The sequence below is a fragment of the Gallus gallus genome, chromosome 3 (assembly GCF_016699485.2).
Source record: "Gallus gallus isolate bGalGal1 chromosome 3, bGalGal1.mat.broiler.GRCg7b, whole genome shotgun sequence".
Lineage (NCBI taxonomy): Eukaryota > Metazoa > Chordata > Aves > Galliformes > Phasianidae > Gallus > Gallus gallus.
In genome coordinates this window covers 100,008,453-100,031,718 of record NC_052534.1, presented here as the reverse complement: position 1 = coordinate 100,031,718, position 23,266 = coordinate 100,008,453, and the positions used below count along the sequence as shown (strand labels likewise).

General features: G+C 42.1%; 1 protein-coding gene across 2 annotated transcripts; it reads right to left on the bottom strand.

Annotated features, from left to right (window-relative positions):
• Positions 1 to 507: 507 nt before the first annotated feature.
• On the bottom strand, positions 508 to 23,015 carry KCNS3 (potassium voltage-gated channel modifier subfamily S member 3). 2 transcript variants are annotated; one of them, XM_046939472.1, is made up of 2 exons: positions 22,790 to 23,015; positions 508 to 4,244 (listed from the first exon to the last, which is right to left on the bottom strand). In XM_046939472.1, the coding sequence occupies exon 2, from the start codon at positions 4,198 to 4,200 to the stop codon at positions 2,716 to 2,718; it is 1,485 nt and encodes a 494-aa protein (XP_046795428.1). In that variant the 5' UTR covers positions 4,201 to 4,244; positions 22,790 to 23,015; the 3' UTR covers positions 508 to 2,715. The 2 variants fall into 2 exon arrangements, with proteins under 2 accessions (XP_046795428.1, XP_015140558.1); XM_015285072.4 differs by lacking the exon at positions 22,790 to 23,015 and adding an exon at positions 22,544 to 22,603.
• Between the last annotated feature and the right edge of the window lie 251 nt (positions 23,016 to 23,266).

Below are 23,266 nucleotides of genomic sequence, written 5' to 3'. Positions count from 1 at the left end.
AGAAAATCCCTCTGGTAAAACTTACACTAGCAGAAAGAGCATGCAGTATCTCTGTATTTACTCACATCTGCTTTTTATGGCACTCAAGATTTGTGTCACTTTCTCGTACCAGTGCACATTACAGGACTTGACGTTCTGCTTTGAGAGCAGCACCTTTTGGCTCGCACCCTGCTCCCATTTATGTGAAAGCAAGGTGCTGGAAATATTCCAGCAAGGGAAAAAGATTACAACAAAGCCTTTTCTAAAAGACACAGCTGATTTGAACAGAGCTCTGGTGTCATCCCACATATCAAAATAGCACTTTGCATGGGACAAGGCTTCCCTCTTATTACACAGTATAAAAGACATGCCTCACTGTGCTGCAAGATCATTCTATGGGGAAAAAGTCAGAGAAACTTCATGTCACATCCATATGTGACTGATCAAGGGTAGCTCAATTTATGACAAATTACTACTTAGTACCATTTCTGTGTAATGCTTAATACACAAAAAGAGATTTTTCAATACTAGGTTTTTTCAACTGTTTAATACAAATTTCTTGCAGTTTTTGTTGCATTACAATATTTTTCATTGCTTTTAAATTTCAACAACAGTATCATCTATATACTTAGCATACCAAGAGAGTTTCTTTGGACAGAGCAATTTTTATACTGTTATTCTGCTGGTTCCTATTACATTCATATGCACATACATATTTATTATTTTATATCATTGCATCTTTGTAATGCTAACTGTTCACTAAGAACAAAACACATGTAGGCTAACTTTCCCTTTTGGTTTTCCTGCATTTACAATGGGAAGAATTAATTTTGATTACCTGTGAAGCATCACATACCCTTATGACACTGAGCAAGTAATAAGCCAAATTCTGAAGCTTCTCCAAAACTCAAAGTGTTCCCAAGTCTCACATTAGTACACTGGTGCATAACCGTCCTGAAGAACACCTCTTTCCAAGGTATAGGTTGGTCCATCCCGTTCTCTTTTGTTTCACTGACCTGCGAAGAGGTTGGAGCTCTGTGCCTCAGCAAGTATCAGTGCAACTCAGCTGCTTACTCAGTGTACTTTACAACAGAAATCCTCGTACACACCTGAAAAAACAGCCCTCTGAGCTACTCTGCAGAGGCTTGAAATGGGTTCCCATCTGGGTTTACTCAGTCTTGAAGTCAGCTCCTATTGAGTTTGATCGTCCTGCACAGAAACTGACTAAGGGCTTCCAAGATTCAGCCCAATAGATGTAAAATGATATATTAAAAAAATTAATAATAACAAAAAAAAAAAACTGTGAAGACTTTCTTTAAGCAAAACATCAACATCACAGTAGCTTGGATTCTCCACTGCCCAGCATCTACCTGGTTACTAGAAACTGACAGAAAAAAATGAGTGTTCAGAAGTATTACTGAGTTCTGAGGTCCCCAAGTTTCTTATGCACTCCTTGGTAGGGGGGTTTCCAGTGCCAGCTTTCCCTTCAGATAGCCCTGGAAACTGCAGTCTGAACCACAGCAGGATTAGCTGGCTGCATAAGAAATCCCTGGAGAGGAGAGGAATGCACAGTGCTGCAGTGCTCTGCCAGGCACTGAGCGCTGCTCCAGCCCATAGAACAAGCCAGGAAGGCTGCCATTCCCCAGCGGATGAGCTTCAGAAAAGTGAGCTGCAATAGGTTAACATATGGGTGCCCACATGCAGTGCATACCCTACCTCTCTGAGGGACAATATATGCTAGAGGAGAGCACTTTCACATGTCTCCAATGCTTGGCATTACAGCCCTGGACTGGGAACTAGTGCAGCAAAGATGCTGCTCACTTATGATTTTACCCACTGAGGCAGCAACCTCCAGCAAAGGAGCAGAGCTGACAGCATGCAGCAGTAACTTCTGAAGACCACCGTGACAGTACCCACAAAACAAAGCCTCTGAGGAAGCCACTGGGATGGTCTTAATCACAGCAGGATCCTCTCCAGGCACTAGAACTGCTCAGATTCGCAATGGCAGAGATGGTGGTTAGAAGGTACAATAAGCTCCTGGCCAGCATTAGGCCTCAAGTTTCATCCTGGTGCACGTGGTTTAGACCCTTCGGGACCTGCCACAGCTTGTCCATGCTAGAGGGGGGACACTAGGAAAAATATAGGCACAATGGGATTAATTTATTTTAACAAACTAAAAATGCATTGTGCTTTTGGAAAGAAATTCATAAATATTATGCTGCCATGGAGTAAAAACGCTATGTACCAATACATTTTCTGTCCCCAGTTGGTTCCCAACTCCAGGATTACATAAGTGTGTTGGTGAGCACAGCTTTACATGTAGATAATTCCTTCTTTCTTCTGATATATTTTCAGTACAAACTCCACTGACGTGCCATAGTTTTTATATGTTTGCAATATACATCTACCTGAACAGCAGCAAGATTCTGTGTAAGCTATCATATTGCTGCAGGAAACAAACAATGATCTCACATTTAACACTGTTTTCCTGACTTTTTTCCTCAACGAAAATGCATATTAGTTGTGTAAAAACCAAACTACCACATGAGGCGTATTTTAAAGCCTCTTATAACCAACAAAGCTTGTATGGCATCCTCAGAGCAAAGAATGTCCAAATATGGCTAAGAGTTAAGTACCCTGAGAATTAACTGCATTTAATAAATTCACTGAAGTCTTTAAGTCCACGTTTACCAGGAATCAGAAAAGAAAAATAAGGAAAAGAGAAAGTGATTCCACTCATTTTCCTGCACCATTATCTAAAGTAGTTGTGCGATAAACATCCTCCATATCTTGGATGCTGGAAGCATCTGTTGAATCTTGGTCACTGACTACGATTCCTACTGAGGAAAGGCTTGAAATGAATGAGTGCATCTTTTTTGCATAAATATCTCTAATGTTAAAATAAGGTAGATCGTTACATTTCTCTTTGCGATCATTGTTGCATTGGTCTGGGTCAATATCTTTTTGCTTTTGATAGTACTTAGAGAACTTATTGAAAATAATGGTGATTGGAAGCGCTACCACTAATATCCCACAGATAATGCATAAGGTGCCGAGCAGCTTTCCAGCAAGTGTGACTGGGTAAGTGTCCCCATAACCAACGGTGGTCATGCTGATAGTCGCCCACCACCAGCAAACGGGGATGCTGTGCAGTTCTGATGAGTCATCATCCTTCTCCACTGAGTAGACAAGAACTGAAAAAATAGAAATCCCAACAGACAAAAACAAAAGGAGAAGTCCAACTTCCTGGTAGCTATGTCTCAAAGTAGCGCCTAAAGACCGCAGTCCTACAGAGTGCCTGGCCAGTTTCAGGATGCGAAATATCCTCATTAACCGCAGGATCTGCACCACTTTCCCCATGTTTTCAATATCTTCACTTTCTTCTTCCTTTGTGTCCACAGCCAAGGTGGCGTAAAATGGGATAATAGAGACAAAATCAATGATATTCAGTGGTTTCTTCCAGAACTTCTTTTGACTTGGAGCAGTGATGAGCCTGATCACTAGCTCAGCAGTGAACCAGATGATGCACGCAATCTCCACAGCTTCCAGCACGGGGTCTTCAATCTCTCTGTCGTTGGCATCCAGCCGTTGAAATTCGGGCATGCTGTGAATGCACATGGCCACGATCGATGCCAGGACAACACTCAGGGAGGACACGGCAATTAACTTGGCAGACAAGCAGTATGCAGGATTTTCCATTCTGACCCAGATCTTCTTTCTTATTTCACCGAAGCACAGATTATCAAACTTTTCCAGCTCTTTATCAAATATGGATGATTCTTCATTAGAGGAGTCAATGCTTCTGTCATTGCTTTTCTGATCCCAGTCTTTCTCAGGACCTTCTTCTTTCCTCTCCTGGTACCGATTGCTGCAACAGGAATCAATGAACAGCTCGTTTATCCCCCAGTACTCTATTTCCTGGCAGAAGGAAAAGACACAAAGCTCCTCCATGACATGAAGTTTACCAGTGTAGTAAAAGTTCAGAACATATTGGAACAAGGAAGGATTTCTGTCAAAGTAGTATTCCTTGTCTGCAACACTGTAATCATCACATAGTTCCAGAATAGCCTCTTCTGAATGGCATTTGAGAAGTTTCCCAAGTCTGGTATGAGGAAATCGCAGCAAAGTGCTTTGATCCACTGATTGCTTAAAGCCACCCACATTCAAATTGATAAGTTCTGCATCTTTGCCAGGTCTGCGGAAAAATTCACCATAAACCATTTTGAACAGTTCCACTGCTGGTGCCCAATAAGATTACATTGAACCTAAAAAGAACATAAAATATTATTAGATAATTTTGTTCAGTTTTGTTCTTGTGACACATTCTTTTTTTCCATCTCCAACTACTATGAAACAAAACAAAATGAAACAAAACAAAAATGATAAATACCATTATTAAGCATTTCACAGAAGTGGGCTTAGTTTGATGATTTATCTCAGCTTTACAAAATTTGAAAGCCGTGGATTCAAGTTTAGCACTCCTCAAATCTTTCTAGTGTGGCGGAAGAATGCCTAATTTATCAATAAATCAGTCTCTGTATTACTATCACATTGCCATTAATACTTCATAGATTTACTGCAATGCAGCTGGAAATCTTTGGTTGGAAGAAAGAAAACTTGACAACCCATCAAAACACTTAGGGCAAAGCTTAAGAGCAGGCATCTCAATTATTGTGTCAGTAGAGCTGTATTGATTTAAATGAACTGGCAATTTATAATCCAGTACTTTCAGCACTATCCACATGAGCATGAACTGCAATTACTTCTGTTGCAATACCAATTCATTTCTTTCTGTAGTCATCCACAGAAGAGCATTCTGTATTCATGGAAACGTATCAAACATGCATTTGAATCTTTCCGAACCCTGACTTTAGAGTTTTGTCTTGCCCATATATGGGTGTCTGCACTCCCTCACCATATTCTGTTCTCTGTGTTCTAACTCACTTGGAGTGTCCCACTCTCTTACAACCTTGGTCAGCTCCAGAAGCTCTTCCTATTCTGCCACAGTACGGATTCAACCACTATTGTAATGCTGGGAAGCTGGTGCTGAAATGTCATTTCTGGAGACATAAACTTCCAGAGATAGAACTTATACAAAAAAATTACCTCAGCACATACATGGATATCTGCAGATAGCATTTAAAAAGGCAGTTACAGTTACTAGAAAACAAGTTAAATTATCCAGTTTTCTGGATAAGTTTAGCTCCTGCTTTCCTTTTAAGAAATCACAGTCTTCAAGCAAAAACTGGCAGTTCTTACACTTGTCATGAGATTGTATGTAACTTCTGATCATCAGGAGATAAAAAAAAATTGACCTCTGACACTTATACATTAATTAATGTATACTAAGCTAATTTATTTCAATTTAATAGGGAAGACAATTAATTTTAGTTATGACAAGAGAGCATTGTAATCCTCCAGTGCCAACTGATGGACTCATATCATGCAAAAATATTGCTCTGGTGCTCTATAATGACTTGGAAAAGCTATTCAATGAGCTGACAATTCCTATGTCTGTCCATCTTTCAGTGCCTCCAGCAGTAGTCTCAATTATTATTCAGATTTGAGATCTGTTTTTATTTAAGTCTGAATATTTTCGGCTGCTCCTTGAGGTCTCCTGACTCAGTTAAGAAGGTCATTAAAGTTACATCTATGAAAGTCATTAAGGTTGTATCTATTTCCTCATTCATGGTGTGTGCACCATGTCTGCAACCATACTGTACATTAACATTAGGCAGAAACATCAGAGGTGCTTTATGTAAAAGAAACCTGGGCACTTTCTTCACTCCTGGTCTTTAGTATGTGCCGAAGTGGATGGTTCAGACACCAGATCTCAAGGGTGAGTCCCACTTTACACCACCAGAACAAGTAGGAATCAAGAGAAAAAAAAATAAAATAAAAAAATCTACAGCCTTTATTCACTGTCAGCTAAAAGAATTCAACATTCATTCTGCCTTCGGTACTTGTCTTAATAAATGAGTTCCTCTGACACATCTAGACCCACTCCATCTATCTGTAAATCTGTAAATCTGTAAAGATATCATGTGTTATATTGCTGTAGCTCTACATAAAAGATGAAATCCATGGAATCTTGTGCCGAAGACTTGACTGAGATGAACAGTCCTCTTGGTATGAATCAAGTGTGACTACCTTGAACAGAGATAAGCCTGCACCTACACCACTGCCAGCCATAGCCCCATCAGTCACCAAAGTAACTTGCTTTGCAATTTCATAGGCATTTCCATCTAATGCAAAACTGACTTCTCTCTTACATTAAAAAAAACCCTAACCTCAAACTGGATATGTTATGGAGATGGAGCCACTCTCCAGTGACTGACCATAAGATTATCATACCATGTAGGAGGATCCAAAAAGGATGCTTCCTTGGAGGAAGGGATCCACAGAACTACAGAACTCCCGTAATCCTACAGCAGAAGGACCTATATCAAAATAATCCCATCCTGACTCGTTGCAGGGTCAAGTTTCATCTGCAATTTTGTTGGTCTTATCATATTTTGATTATAGCAAAAGAGGGAAATGGGAAAACTCTACAAAACTGCATTGAAACTTTCTACTAAATGTCAATAGGAGAAGGAAATTGAGATTTAAATCATTCTGAGAGAGAAAGAACCAATCTGCCCCAAAGAGTCTATCAACCAGACATCAAATCTCTACAACTGAGACTATTTTGCAGTACCTGTAAAATGCAATGATTTCTTCTTCTCTGTACTGGATGGAGAACACCTATCATTTCGGGGAGCAGCAAATCCACTCTTCTTCTCCAAGAGAGTGATCAGGAGCTGGAATGGGCTGCCCAGGAGGTGGTGGATTCACCATCCCTGGAGGTGTTCAAGAAACATTTAGATGTTGTACTGAGGGACATGGTTTAGTGGGAAATACTAGTGATAGGTGGAGGGTTGGACTAGATGATCTTGGAGGTCTTTTCCAACCTTGGTGATTCTATGATCCCTGCAATTTCCATGAAGGAAAGGGCTTTTCTTGTCTCTTGCCAATCCAGTGCCTTCCAGCCAGAGGAATAACAGAGAAAATAGATCACCAAGATCTTACAATGGCAGCATTTCAAAGAATGATTTAAGACAGATTCAAGTTTGTGTTTAGAGGAAAGGTCCAGATATTCTGAGCCACAACCTTCTCATTCCCTTCACCTTTAGCATCCCCACATGCAAGGGTTTGTTTTTAGGACTGCCACAAACATTGCTAGAAATCTGTTCAGTAATGTTCTCTCTTTCCAGTACTTTCATTACAGTGTTTTTTCACAGTTCCTTATGTAAGTAGGAGCATGGGGTCTAATGCTACAAGCATGTATTTCCTAATCTTTGTTCACAGGTGTCAGTCAAACCAAAACTACTGCAAACCTCAAGATATTTCTCTTGTGTGTAACAACTACTGACACCCATAAGACTTCAAAAACCAAGCACAAAAGATGCTGCAGCTAAATATCTATTCTGGCAATTAATTCTGAAAAATCACGTTTGTATCCAGAATAATCTTTATTTATGTAGTGAAAGAAAAAGTTATTTTGAAAAAAGGAAAACAGCACTTTTATTTTTTTTAATCACACTGCAAGCTCCTTTAAACTTTTCTTAAATCCTGATTAGTTGGAAACATCATTAATTTTACTGTACGCAGAGACCATCATGCAGTCAAGATAAAGTTCTTGAAAAAAACAATCTATGAGACACACTGCTTCCTAACTGAGCAAGACAGAGAGCAGACAGTTTTTACAGGATGATAAACCAGGTACATAAAAGTGATTTTACAACTTAAAATGTAGTTTGAAGACAGGTATTTACTTGCTAACAGAATGACTGTAAAACACAGTTGCTCCAAGCGTTTCCCAAGGCTCAGCTTTTACAAATGATTAAGACATAAAATAAAAGCACTGCTTTCCACTCAGAGATGAAGGGCAGAAGGACTCAGCTGATAATTAGCGTCAATCAGGATCAACAGCCAAGCTGTGACTTTACATCAGTATAAATTCTTCCCAAAATTTCTCAGGGTCTGGGGTAACTGGAGGTCAAAGTAGATTCAACACTGAAGCTGAGTCTATTCACTGATTAATTTCAGTGAGTAAAATTCCACTTTCAGCAATTTATTAAGAGGAGAGCACTAGAATGTAAGCTAATGCTATAAGAAACAGTCAAGACTTAAGATTATCGAGAGTGGTAACCATAACAAAAAGAAAGCAAGTTTTTGCCCCAAGCAACCCTGGGACAAAGACCACAGACATCACCTTCTCTCTTAGTACAACATGCTCTCTACTCAAGGGAGTCCTTTACTCATTCAGCGGACTTTTTTTTACCCAAGCATAAAACTGTGCCCCACTTGAGACAATGCTTTCCTGGAGTGCAAAAGGCTGCATCATGATCCTCCTAAGAACACAGATCTACCACAAACTTCACAGCTCTCAACTTCAAGAACATCATCAACCTCTTTGATCTGGCCTTCTGTAAACAACAAGTATTCATATATAACATAATAAACTGCTAACCATTCCAAAGCACACACTTCTTGCCCTAGAGAGTCTTAGAGAGGAAGCAAACACATAGCAGATGTTAGTTACTTGGTTGCTTTAATTGATTCAGTTGTTTTGATGAGCTACTGGGTAAGAACTCATATAGAATAGAAAATGAAATGAAACACAAAAGAAAAATGCTTATTGCAACAATCAACATTATTCTCTGAGAAGCTAAAAAAAAAAAAAACAACCCACAACATAACCATGCAATAGAAGTTCCAAATGTTAAGCTCGAGGGCCAAATAAAACCCAGTCATAAGGAAAGCTATGTGAAAAGGATATAAACATTAAAATAAAAAACAAAACAACAGGATTCAGCTCTTCCCAATCCAATATGGAGATGGGCTTTAGCCAGTGCTTCTGCAGTAGTACATTGTTGGTGAGGCCACAGACCCATTGTCTGGCTTGGAAGGGGACAGCAAATTTCTGAGGTTTCAGCATGCTGTGAAATCCCTAAAGCTCACAAAAGAAGAGCCACAGGGACAAAGTTTATGTACACGGTCACTTTGAGATTGCTGCACCATGGATGTATAACATGGAGCAAAGGGCTGTAGTTTCCAACCTCTCTGTGATCAAATCCCTTAAAGATTTTTAGTAAAGTTGTGAACCTCATACCATAAATTTATTCGTTAGGAAGGCTTCTCTTTCTCGGGTTTCTTTCACATACTCTCTACAAAAAGTCCCTGTACTCAGTGAAGTCCCACATGAAAGCTTTTTTGACATACTGCACATTTAACTATGCTGGTGTCTCAGCTATTAGTAATTCCAAATTGGGACAACTTCTGCTTTTGTTAGCACTAATCTGTCTGTGATTATCCAGACACAAAGGAAAGGAAGTTCAGCTGACTTGTGGTGGGATAGACTATGCTGTACTTCACTACATGAAACACTTACAGACAGCACATCCCTGCATATTTTCTACCAGTTTATATCATGGCTAAATTGTCTATAGCCTCACCTCCATCTTGCAACACAGCAGCACTTCATAAACCTCTCAAAATTAAAAAACACTCACATTTCATTATGTTTCTCTCAAAGAATAAAGTTTATAAATACAAAAGGTTCAAGACCTGCTCACACTGAAGTCAGGGGGTTACAGTACCGACCTGAAATTAGAGGACAGGGAAATCCTTATAACTCTAAAAGCCCTTCACGGAGCTCAGGGGATGTTTTCCCTCTCAAAGAATCTAATGATCTTATAGGATTTCCATTTTAGGGTTCTAAATTCAGACAATTGAGCTTTGAAAAATTCATTCAAAAGTGCCTTTTTTGGGCACCTGTCTATCACCAGGAAACAGATTTTGCCTGTTTGCAATAAGTTCTAATTTCTGTTGATTTCCTGACAAACCACTCTAGCCACATACATGCATCTATAGACATCAAACTACTTTTGAAAACTAGGTATATGACTCCAAAAAACTTCAGTTCAGAATCAAAACTTTAACCAGATTTGGAAGTGCTTGGATTTAGAACCAACTAAGTAGAGCAAATACTTGCATAATGCACCACCTAAAAGTGCCATGCATGCTTTCTGACCCACTGAACACAGTAAAACAGCTAAGTGCATTTACTTAAACAATCACAGTTAAAGTTTGAATTGAAATCCATTTAGTACGACTTAAGTTGATGCCTGCCAGCTGGATAGTCATAACTGCTTGAACACACATGATTAAGACTGAAAAGACACAATATTACTTGGTGCAACCTCTCTCACTGTGATATTAGCTGTACCAAGCTCTATTTTGTAATACTGGATTCTGTAAAGTTCACTGCAAAATCATTTGGTGCCTGTGAGGGCAGAATTGAATCTACAAGAAAATAAGTCATCAAGCACACATAGCAAGAACATCCAAATAAACCATTCTGTGGTTATGGATGCACTGTGAGGCAACAAGGATAAATTCATCAGCTAAATTATTTGCTTAGTTGTAATCTATTTTATATATTCTATTAGTGGTGCCATCCTTTATCCAGAATACTACAATAAAATGCTATGAAAATAATGGAGTCATGCAGCTACAGTTCTCTTTAAACGGATTCAGTTCAGCCTCCCAGAAGACCTTAGGTAAATGAAGTTCACACTGAAGTCTCCAGGACCAAATGTTGTTCTGAAGTTACTTCCACACAAACCTACTCAGCCAAATTCATCCCTGGTTTGATTTTATTATGTCAACAGATTTTCAGAAATTGAACTTGCACCTTATGCCTGTGTATCGTTGCAATGAAATGGAAAAGAGAAAGAAAGAACAGCAGCTGCTAAGAGCACTGCTGGCCATAAAATGTAAAATCATTTCAACATCTGTCCCTGTGGAAAAACAGTCTTCAAAGCAAAGTGTATTTTCATTAAAAAAAAAAGTCACCTCCCTCACAAGACTGCATTGGTCAAGGAAGAAATAGAACTATTGCAACTCAAAGTGAAAGAACATGAGCAACAATGGAGGAATATGCCACTCCAGCCTATCGTTCATCCCAGTGGTCTTGTGCACATACTTTCAGGTGCAGTGAATCACCTGTTAGAAAAGTAATTTTCTATATACTAACTAGATAAGCACCACAGATGACTTTAAGATGTCTAACTTGGGTATGGCTAGCATTAGGTAAAATCAGTCCTCCCAGAAAGTGAAATTTGGCTGTTTATCACTGTGAGAATGCTGGCAGGGACTGAGTATAGGCCAAGGGGTAAGCATAATCAAGGAGCAAGTGAAAGCTGCCAGCCGTAACAACAAGACAAAAACTTCCTTGGGAACATGGCTTGTGGTCTGAACTGCTTTACATAAAAATAATTCCATTTCTCAGAACGTCATCTTGTAAAATGATATTAAAAAAATAAAAATAAAAAAATAAAGAAGAGGACAGAAAAATAAAAAGGTATTCTCTTCCTAATGCAAAAAGTTCCTGGGGATAACATGCATTCTGATATTTACCAAGCCTGGCAGCTCTCTATGTTCCCAACAGCCCAGCAATTTGTAGTCTGCTCAGATAAAATTAAAAGACCATTACCCACCTTAACTAAGTGGAATTGACAGATTAAAATGTGTTTGCTTGAAAATCTACCTGTACATCCCCACCAATTAAGCAGTCACAATGCTGTATTATGACACCTGTCAGTTTTCACAGTGAGAAGATAGTAATAATTTCCTTTAGCTACATTGTCCTAATTGCTGAAGTTCACAGAAAAATTTAAGATGAGAAGATGCACAAGCCATTATTAGAACCAAGTCAATGTTGCTATAGTTTGGTGATAAAAGAAATTCTCTCTCTCCAGATTAACTTTTGGACAGTAATTTTCTGCGACAGGTCATATTCTTGTCATCCTGCTTCTATCAGAAGTACAGGTTCAAAACGAGAAGTAATATTTGAACTGAACATTGTAACTTCTAGGTCAAAGCATCTCTTCAAGGAGACAATTTCTACAGATTCCCTTCCTGAAAATCAATGTTCTGTATCTCATTTTCTACAGAGTCCTACGTTGTTCCCATTCAAGTACTTTTCCAACAAGTACAATAAAAATACGTTGGTAGTTTATGTTACCATTAGTGGTCAAAAACTCCTGATACATGATCCCAGCATCAGATACTTTTTCCACAAAGGAGAAATAGCATGGAATAAAGGTACATTGGTATATTTCTTACAAATAATTCTTCGTTCTCATTGTATTTCACTCATAAAGATAGCTGAGCTTTGAAAGGTTAGTAAGCTGAGTAAATAAGATGATGCAGATAGCCATGTGGAGAAATAATTAAATAAACAACAACAAAAGAAAATAAACAAAAACAACAAAACACATTTAGCTACGGTAGAAAATCTAAATATTACTCATACATTCATAGCGTGGTGCAGTGTGTTGGCAGAGGTGAGAAACTGCACGTCTATCCAACCACTACAACCTCTCAGGCCTGACATAAAGGCGTAAGCAACTAGACGTATTTTCTCTTTCTCTAATACAGAGATCCACGCACCACTTAAGATTCACCTGAGTTTCCAATCTATCAGTTGCTCACAAACCTCTGCATGGAGGCAAGTTACACCTGCAATCAGCTATTATTATTCTCCCATGTTAAGGAAAGGAAGTAGGTGTTTGGTGAAATTCAGATCATTTTTACCTCTTGTAGAAGGGGAGCAAAAAGTTGAAAATAAGATTCAACTCACTGTCAGGAAGACTGACCTTGATATTCAAAATATACATTCATTAGTTATCCTAGATTTTGTAATTGTAAGGAAAAACTTATATTTTTCCTCATTTTGAAGTCTGAGTCCTCTGCTTCCTAGTGTCGATGACTCCTGACACCACAGGACCGTTGATCATTTATGCTCTGTGAGATTAACTCCTCCAGTCTTCTATTTTTTAGAAGCAAGAAAATGTTGCTAAAGTGCACAAAGTCAAATTGCAACAGTCAGTTGTTCTAAACAATGACAAATCTATGCACAGAACCAAAGAATTGTAGGGGCTGGAACAGACCTCTAGAGGTTGAGTCCAACCCCATGGTAAAGCAGGTTCCCTACAGCAGGTATCACAGGGAAGCATCCAGATGGACCTTGAATATCTACAGAGAAGGAGACTCCACAACCTCTCTGGGCAGCTTATTCCAGTGCTCAGTCACTCTTTCAGGGCCCCTACTGGAGCAGAGTAGATAGGAAAGATCACCTCCCTCAACCTGTTGGCCATGCTCTTTACAATGCACCCCGGGATACCATTGGCCTTCTTGGCTACAAGAGCATACTGCTGGCTCATGGCCAACCCGCTGTCCATCAGGACCCTCAGGTCCTTCTCTGCAGAGCTCCACTCCAGCAGATCATCCCACCTAACCTGTACTGATGCATACACCATAAAGCATGCACCCCATAAAGCAAGGTTTTCCCACCTTATGCTGGCTCCTTTGAAATCCTTGGGGCTCTTTGTGAGAGGTTATGAATCTGTGTAGCGAAAGTGTAACCTAGGCAAAAGCCTGGGAAATCCCTTGTCTTTTTACAATCTTTAGCAAAACCTCCACTGATTAAGGATTTTGCCCAGCCCTTTGTATGGGTCATCCTAAGCATTAGGAAACCATGTTTGTAGAAATAGGGCAGGAGATGGCAGGCAGGGAAGGGATGCTTCTGTCTTCTGAAATCCCTTCCAATTTGGTTTGCTGTCATAATTTGTTCCAAACATTCTGCCATGGAACAGCAATGGTGAAAATTTCCCGAGTAACCTCAAAGGGCTCAACACTGAGTCCTGGGTTGAGAGCTGCTATGAGCTGTGTAAACACAGTTGTTAGTGTTGCTTGAACACAGCCCATTCACACAATGCCTCTAGTATCTCACAAGTGGTGCCAATGTGAAAAAAAGAATGGATAGTAATACTGACAGGTGCTGAGATGGATTGCACTCATAGGCTAATGCTTATTCAGAGAAAAACTTATTTGCTGGCTACCCTGTTTTTTCTTTTTTTCTTTTTTTTTTTTGCATGCAGGAACAATGTCTCAGCTATTTCTCTGAATAGTCAATTGAACGCTTGTGCAGTGATGCAGTTTTATATCTTAGCCTGTCATATACTTGCTTCACACCTCTTCTGGCAAATATTCTTTCTTCTTAAATGCTATGTGAGGACAGCCAAGTTGAAGTAATCAGGACTAAGATGGATAATGCTACACCAGTATGCTGAAAGGATGCTGTTAAAAGGGAATTCAGCTGCCTGGAGAAATTCCATCCAGGCTTCAGTAGTCCCATACAGCAGTACAGTCTAGGGCACAACAAATGTACCCAAGTCGGAAAGAAAGAGCTTCTGGTTAGACAATAGAAAAAAAAAGTCATTGTAGGAGGAATCACACATTGGCACAACGTATGCCCAGCAAGTTTGAGAATTCTCTGTCCCTGGAGATATTCAAAATGCAGTTGGCCTTGTGCGACCTGCTATGACTGGACCTGCTCTGAACATTGGCTTGGACAAGATAGCCTCCAGAGGACCACTTCAAAGCAATTAGCTTGTGATGCTACTTGGAAAGTATAGGAGAGGGGAACAAAGTGATGTCCAGTAGTGGAGTGCTGGACTAGAATCCACAGTCCCTCTTAGTAGTCTTTATCATAGATGATTAAATAAACATCTATTAAAAATTGTTTAGGAATAACTGATCCTATCTTGAGGGATGGGAGGATTTGAATTAGGTAACTCTTCAAGGTTCATTCCTGGCCTACGTTCCGTAACCGCTGGTATATTACTAACACAATCATTTATTCATAAATAAAAAAGGTAAATGACTGAGTTATACTCATAGGAATATTGTAAGGAGAGACTATTTAAAATACTTTATCCCAGAGCTAGAACTTAGAATAGAATAAAACTAGCATGGTTTCAAAGGTTGCAGGTGGCCAGTTCAGTAGTTTAGTGTTATGCCATCTATAGCTGAACTGTCCTTTTTGGTTATTTTGATGCTGTGGCTAAGTACTAGTGAAGGTGTGATTGCTAGCTCAGGCAGGACTTACTGCAGATGTCGCAGATGTTTTCTTTCTGTTACGATGTCCTGCAACACGATCTTTGGTTTTATGCTCATAGGTGCCTCTACAGCAGGGTGGCAGCTCCTTACCAACAGATCCAGAAAGAGATCTGAGAACCGGACTACATATCCCCCAAAAACGAGATAAATCTTCCGTCAGTGTTTTGCTTACCACAATTTTTGTGTTAAATTGAGCACTGTTATGTTCCTGCTTCACTACCCACATCCATGAGTACAAGCAGAAAATCTCTTGTGGGATCAGTGCCTTCCATCTTCAGTCTAAGATGAAAGAACTCATATTTCAGAGATTTTCCTTAGTCTTGAAGTAGAGAATAGCTTCAGAGCAAGAATTAGATTTAATTAAACACATTCAGTGCATCAGAAGAAACTAATTTAAGAACAATACACATTTGTTTTCAGTTGATAGTTTTCTCTTTATAGGCTGCTGCTTAAAGCAAAGCACCACCAAGCACCACTTTAAGCAAAAACCCATTTGGTCTTAGCAGCAGAACAAATCTACAATTCACAAGGAGGAAGAAGAAGGCAAATGAAATTACTTTTCTTGTGGCTTACATTTGAATGAAGTACTTCACCATGTACTCAATAAAGCCTTGGAGAGAAAACATGATACACAAGAAGGGCAACACTACAGGTTTAACTGTACCTCAGATGAAAACAAGTCCTGTAATGTTCAGACTTTGAATTTGAATATACAAACACTTGCTACCAGCTGTAATCACTAGGATTTATTGCTGAGAGAAAAATGCCTGAATGCCTCTGAGATCCAAGTTGTGAGTTCAGGGCCAGCAACCGCTGGAGATGCCAGAGGAATCTCATGTGCTTGCACATTCACAGAATTATAGAATCATAGAATGGCTTGGATTGGAAGGCATCTCAAAGATCATCTATTTCCAAATACCCTGCCATGGCAGTGTTGCCAACCACTAAATCAAGAGCAGATCATGGAATCATAGAATCATTTGAGTTGGAAGGGACCCTTAAAGGCCATCCAGTTCAACTCCCCTGCAGTGCACAGGAACATCTACAGCTCCATCAGGTGCTGAGAGTCATGTCCATCCTGACCTTGATTGTCTCCAGGAATGGGGCATCAAAAATATCACTGGCCAAGCAGTGCCAGTGTCTCACCATCCTTACTATAAAACATTTTTCTTATATCTAGACTTTAAATCTCCCTTTTCTTTTTTTTGTTTTGTTTGAAACCACTTCCCTGTGTCCTATCCTTTTATCAGTTTGCTCAGGGCCCCATCTATCCTGACCTCAAACACACCCAGGGACAAGGTATCTATCACTTCTCTGGGCAGCCTGTGCCAGAACATTAGGCTCTTTTAAGTTTCACAGTTTTCAATGCATGCCACAGACTGCTTGTGTCAAATACACTGAGACCCAAGGAACTGACTTGTCCCTCACTTTGCACTTTTTTGTCATCCTAATCAAATAATCGGAATGAGGGGGAAGATAGTTCTTTGCCTGGTATAACAGAAAACAGTAACAGAAAAAGCACAACTCATTGAAAATAGCATTTTACAAGAAAATGTGACCACAAACACCATTACTATTTCCAGACTGAAGGCAATGAGCTAAAATATCACCGAGGACTCGTGCTACCCCTATTCTCAGCTCAAGCTTTTACCAGTTTCACAGATGAATTAAAAGAGCAGTATTGATCCACACTGGCTGTCCTTTTCAGTGTCAACATAGCGCTGGACAGGGAGGTACACCGAGTTTCTTAGCTTAAGAAGAGTGTACAAGGCAGCAACCATTCCACAGCTTATTCAAGGGAAAGGTGCCACTAAAATGTCATGCTGCAGCCATCACTCAGTGCTTGTCATTAGCTAGCACGAAACACCAAGGACTGATTTAAATTTGGGCTGCAGTATTGGCTTGGCTATTTTCATAATGAAAGCCTAACTTATGGCTCTATTTGTTCTTTCAACTGGCAATAAACAGAGTTCATAAAATTACAAAGCAGCTTCGGAACTGTGATCCATTTAAAACAGCAGTTGCAGTGATTCAGATAACTGCAGAGAGAAAATATATAATAAAAACTCCTATAAAAAAGAAGTCTTCCTTGGGACGTATCTGATCCTCCCTACCACAGTTTAAATTATAGAATCATAGAAAGGCCTAATTGGCCTTTTGGCCAACCCAATTGGAGGAGACCTGCCACAGGCAGGGTTGCCATCCTCTAGACTTGGCTGCCCAGGATCCCACCTGACCTGACCTTGAATGCCTCCAGTGATGGGACATCCACAACTTCTCTGGGCAGCCTCGGCCAGCACCTCACCACTCTAAGTAAAAAATTTCTTCCTAACATCTAACCTAAATCTCTCCTCTTTCAGTTTAAAGTCATTTTCCCTTGTCCTATCACTATCAGACCATGTAAAAGGTCGGTCCCTCTCCTGCTTGTAAACTCCCTTCGCAGGTACTGGAAGGCTGCAATGAGGTCTCCCCAGAACCTTCTCTTCTCCAAGCTAAATAAGCCCAACTTCCTCAACTTTCTTCACAGGAGCAGTGTTCCAGCCCTTTGTCCTCGTGGCCCTTCTCTGCACCCACTCCAGCGGCTCTATATCCTTCCTGTACTGGGGGCCCCAGACCTGGACACTGTACTCCAGATGGGGCCTCACGAAAGCAGAGGAGAAGGGAACAATCATCTCCCTCTCCCTGCTGGCCACAAACACACCAACTGATAGCAACTGTACACTAAAATAATATTGTACAGTAATCACTGCATCTCACAGACTGTGCGGTCAATCCTTCTGCCACTGAAGCCAGGAATTAGAGCCGCCTCCTGCAGGACCTCCTCCCCCAGCATCAGGGAGGTTCCAAGCTGCAGCCTGCAGAGCAGTTAGCATCACTGGAAACAGCATCAGCTCAAGGGGAGGAGGTAAGAGTGAAGCACAGAGTTATCAGAAGTGTCTCTAATTATCATCAAACTACCCAGACTGTGTCTTAACTCCTCCATGCAAAGCAAAACTGTTCATAGATTTTTTTCTTGGTTCTCTGCCTCCCACAGGTAACCTACCTGTGATTATATCAACATCAGTGATCAATGTGTTAGGCTCAGATAAAAATAAAGCACAGAGAAACATAAAATGCCCCCTATATGGGACGCCAAATTGCTAATACAAAGTTTTACAAGACTACTACATACAAGACACTGTTTGTCCATAAATCTTGTAGACCTTTATTAACTCAGAAGTGCTGGGAGGCAGATACCTTCAGCTCCATGCTTTGGAAGCAGAACGTGAGCAGAAGGTGACCTGTTCAGAGTCACGCAGCAGGTCAGTGTGTTCTACTTCAGCATTCCCCAAGCTACAAAGCCTCTGCCTTTGCTTTGCTTTTAGTGAGAACTGTAGGAGGAGGGGGGCCAGCCACGCTCTGCACAGGTTGAGCTCTGAGCCTGGCGTGAGAACAGCACTGCACTGGAATGATTAAACACACAGCATAGTTAACCAGCTCCTAAGACATCAGCTTGCATCTAAATTGGTTGTCCACGCTGATGAACAAAGGACAAAAATGCACAACACTGGGGGAAAGAAAAGGGAAGCAGAACTCTATTTCATATGATAAACAACCTGATGAACAACCTGTACTCCTTAAACCGGCCCCACTCTGTTTTGTCCTTGTGCCCTTTTTGTTGTTTTTATTAACAGACTGGTAAGACCAAAACATTTCCAAAAAATAGGGGGAAAAAAAAGAAAAGTTCATTGATTAGCCTTTATTCCAAGAGAGTCTTATCCAGAGCTCCCAGTGCTGGCTGCTCGGAGCAGCAGTAAATCCTAAGGGCTGGTGGAAGCACCCACAAGAGCTGAGCCATCAGGGCCTCCCCATGGGCCATCTCCCAACTCCTCACAGCTGACCTTCCAGAAATGTGAAGGCAAAATCGGTGAGGCACTTCAGTGTGAAGGGTGAGAAAATGAGCAGGAGAGCTTGTGGATAAAGGGAGAGAAGAAAGGGAGAAGAGAAAATCATAGAATCATAAAATTATTAGGGTTGGAAAGAACACCGATTTCATCAAGTCCAACCATCAACTCATCACCACCATACCGCCAAACTACTTCTCCCGGTACCACATCTCCACATTTCTTGAACAGTGACTCCATCACCTCCCTGGGCAGCCTGTTCCAATGCTTCACCACTCAATCTGCAAATAACTTTTTCTTAATATCCAACCTGCACCTCCTCTGGCACAAATTAAAGCCACAGTCAACACCCTCTCCCTTGACAAGCACGATAAACATTCTAACAGTCATTTCATGTAGAGCAGAATGAAAACCAAAGCAAAACCATTATACACAACTGTCATATACAGAATCTTCTTTTTAAGAAAAAAATGAATTAGTTACTCACAAATAACAGATGACAGCAGTTTGACACACTACTGTTAAGACTTCAGATATGCTATGAATGACAAGAAGACACAACAAAATAGAACAAAGTCAAATAAAATGGAAAGTAGGGTATAAAGAGGATTATTAGTAAAATATAGAAAAAGAAACAGGCAGAGAAGGAAATGAGGTACAGCAAAGAATGAATGATGAAGAAGCAAACAGGGGTCATGTCTTGATGCAGCTGATAACCTGGTGCAGAGCCACTGACTGCAACACGACAGTGATGGTGGCTCAGCTGAGGATTCGTCCCTCTGCACAGAACCAGAGAAGGGCAGTCAGACACCAGTCTGCCCAGGTGTTCCTCACTAAGAAAATAAAGAGGCAACATAGCAAGGGAATAAGATGATCTCATCAATAACAAAGGGGAATGCAAATTCCAGAAAAGAAGAAAGAAGCTAAACAGAAAAGAATGGAAGGACAAGAGGAAAGAATATATAGAGAGGGCAATGGCAAGATTAGAAGAAAATATCCACAGGTTAGTGGAATACATTTCATTTATTCATGAGCTCTGTTTTATTATGTGTCCTTGGCAGGGATCCCGTAACTGAAAATTTGCAAAGCAGAGAATGATGTGAGTTTGGAGACTTGAGTCTTGTTTCTAGTCATTAGCCTTGGGCAGGGCTTTTTAATATATGTGCCCCCGTAGCAAGTAAACAAGTTCTTTAAACCAAGAGCCTTTAGGACGTATGCTGCAAACAAATGGGCTTAGGGAGAGCCAGAGAGGGATTCCAGGAGAATAAGCAAACCTGGCCACAACCCACTTGCAAGTAACCGGGAGGATGGACAGGCTGCTAGGAAAGATGCTGCCCAACTCTGCTGCTCACTCCAACCCCAGCTCAGGTCAGCCTACACAGAGCATCTGTCCTTCACATGCACTCCTTGCTAGCTGGCATTTGCTACACCTGGGAGCATGTGGGGCTCAGCGCGCTCAGCTGGCACAGGAAGGGCTGCACCCGGCTCCCAGCACACAGCCGCAGTGGCAGCAGAACTGGCAGCTGTCCCAGCTCAGGGCCAGCACCGTGCCCAGCACAGGCTGTGCTGGGGGCTCGCCAGGACAAGGAGCGCACCCCCGGCAGATGCTCAGGACAGGGAAAGCCCAGCCATCTCCCTGTGAGTCTCCATGCAGCTCAATTCAGACTGCTGAACTTCGTTTTGCTCCAAAGCTGAACCTGTCCCGTGATCCTAGAGAGAGTGAGCAAAGAAATGCTTTACTTAGGAATACTCTGTCTGTACAAAGAGCATTTTAAGAAAACATCCAGACTGCATTTACCCTAGGGATCACAGTGGAGTTTTCATCAATTCAACCTTTATTGATATCTGCTTCTTTGCCTGCAAACATAAACGGGAAGTTGAAGGGTTCCTACTATTTTTGTTGGTTGTCTCAGCACTGAGATTGATAAGACTTTCAGACACGGTGTTGAAGGAAGAAGGTCTCTTCAAAAAGAGCTGTAACATCCTCTGTTGTCAATACATATAGATTTCACTTATTTTAAGATCAATTTCAGCAAATCTTTTCAGCTGGTACAGGGAAGGCTTAATAGACAAAGTAAACAACCGGGCAACTTGGATACTGGAACTGGATGGTCTTTGAGGTCCCTCCCAACCCACGCCATTCTATGATTCTATGATATTATTTCTGGACCCTTCCCAATCTTCAAATCCTGCAATTGAAAAACAACAACAACAGCAAAACACAGAACTAATGACACTGTGCCTCTATAAAAACAAATGCTTTGAAAAGCAAGAACCGCCCAAAAGCAAGGTATGGATATCGCCAGTTAAAGCTCTTTTATCATCATTTAGCTGCCCACACAAATACAAATCATTTACCCCATTTCAGAACATGAAATTCTCTTTGCCTATCCACAGTGCTGTCTCGGCAGAAGTTCAGATACACAGTTCATGATGTTTTTTCCCAGTTTGCCAATTGTCTTCCATTGCCCCAAGCGCAACCTTTCTGAACAGTGAAATCTGGACAAGTATAAGTTAACAAGAAGAAGATCATGGAATCATAAAGGCTGGAAAGATCACTAAGATCATCTAGAAGAACCACCATACCACTAAACAACATCACTCAATGCAACATCTACCCTTTCCTTGAAAACCTTCAGGGACAGTGAAGGTTCTGAAAGATGCAGTTCTGTATTAAGAAGAGTCAATTCTCATCACAAGTGATTACTGCTCTCTACATCAGTGTGATGGGCAGCTTCTTCTCAGCAGGAGATAGCAAATACAACCTACAAAGTTAAAAAGCCACCACTGCACCGAACACTCAGGCTCTTGTATGAAGTGTATTCCTACCTCCTCGATCCTCCTTGGATGTTAATCTGAATAACTTATGCCATCTATTGGCCTCAACCAGAGACAGATGCTCCGAGGAGAACTTTAATGCTGGGAAAGCAACTGCGTTACAAGGGATCTGAGGGTAGATCTGCAAGTTCTGCTAATGGAATCAATACACTGCCGCTGCTCTGGTCCTGAGGTCCACCTTGCCTGGCTGATGCTGCTTCAGAGTGCAGCTCCCAGAATAACCATTTAGGTAAAAAAGAGTATTGGCACTAAGCTAGCTCACACTGCTTGGGAATCCAGAGACGGAGCAGCGAGGATTTGCACTCTTACAGAAGCACATAGGAAAAGTCTTTATTATGATAAGATCCACTTAGATCTAAAATCAGGGAAACTATCTCCAACTCAGTAACTCTGCCTCACATTGGCCAGGCAGGGAGAAGAGACTTCTCTCCCATTTCTGCACCCGTAGTGGCTATTTAGTGATCCGCGGCTCCTCAAACCGACTTCACTTTTCCATCTAAATGCATTTTTAAAAGGCAAGGCAGTGCTCTGCAATGCGAAAGAGACTCGGAGACGTTCCCTATCGATCCGCTCCCGCACAGCCCATTAGAAGCGGCCGCCCGGCATCACCTCGTCCCCTCCGCGGAACCGGAGCGGTGCCCACCGCCGGGGCCGCCTCTTCTGTGAGGGAGACGGGGAGCTGCGGGCGTCACTCGGCTGGGAGCGGGGCTCCCCGGCACCGAGCTGCAGCCTCCCTCCTCCTCCTCCTCCTCCTCCTTCTCTTCCTCCACGCCGGCCGTTCGTCCCGCAAAGCGCACAGAGAAGCCATCCGAGCCGTGCGGGGCTCAGCCTACCTGGGGCCGCGGGGCTCCGCCGCGGTCCTCCCGCCTCCGCCGCGCTCCGCGGGAGCTGCCGGGGGCGGGAAGGCGGCGGGCGGGCTCCGGCGAGTCCCCACCCCGGCCTCGGGCATCCCCGGCACCTTCCCGGCGGGGCGGGCGGAGCCGCGCTGCTGCCGTCTGTGCGGGTTTCGCACCGCATCCCGGTGGGTCCCGTCCCCAGAACGCGCGTTAAAGCCGCTCCCAACCGCAGCTCCCACCTACCGGCAGTCCCCGCGCTTCCACGCTCCGCGGGCCGGGGATGCTGCCGGGCGGGAGGCGCAGGTTGCGCGCTCCGCCTGCGGGTCGCTGCGAAGTGAGCGCTCGGCTCTCTCACCTTCCCGCTTTTGTGCAGCGGCACCGCGCGCTGAGTGACACCGCCAAAGGGATTGATCCGCTATCGATTCGCCGCCGCTCATTTGCTGAAGCGGCGAATAGACGGCTTTGCTGTGAGGCGTGATGGTCCCCACGTGCTGCGGGGGGAAGTGGTTCCTCTCGGTGCTGTGCCCCCGAGCTGTCTTATTTCTGCTTCACCCAAAGGCGAGCGGCAGCAAGAAGTGAGGGCAGCTCCCTGTGTAACCGCGGGGCGCAGCCCCGGACCTTGAAGAGTGGGGTAAAGAGCGGCGTGAAGGAATTGGACCCAGCGATCCTTATGGGCCGCTTCCAACTCAGGGTGTTCTGTGGATCTCTGATTCCATCTCT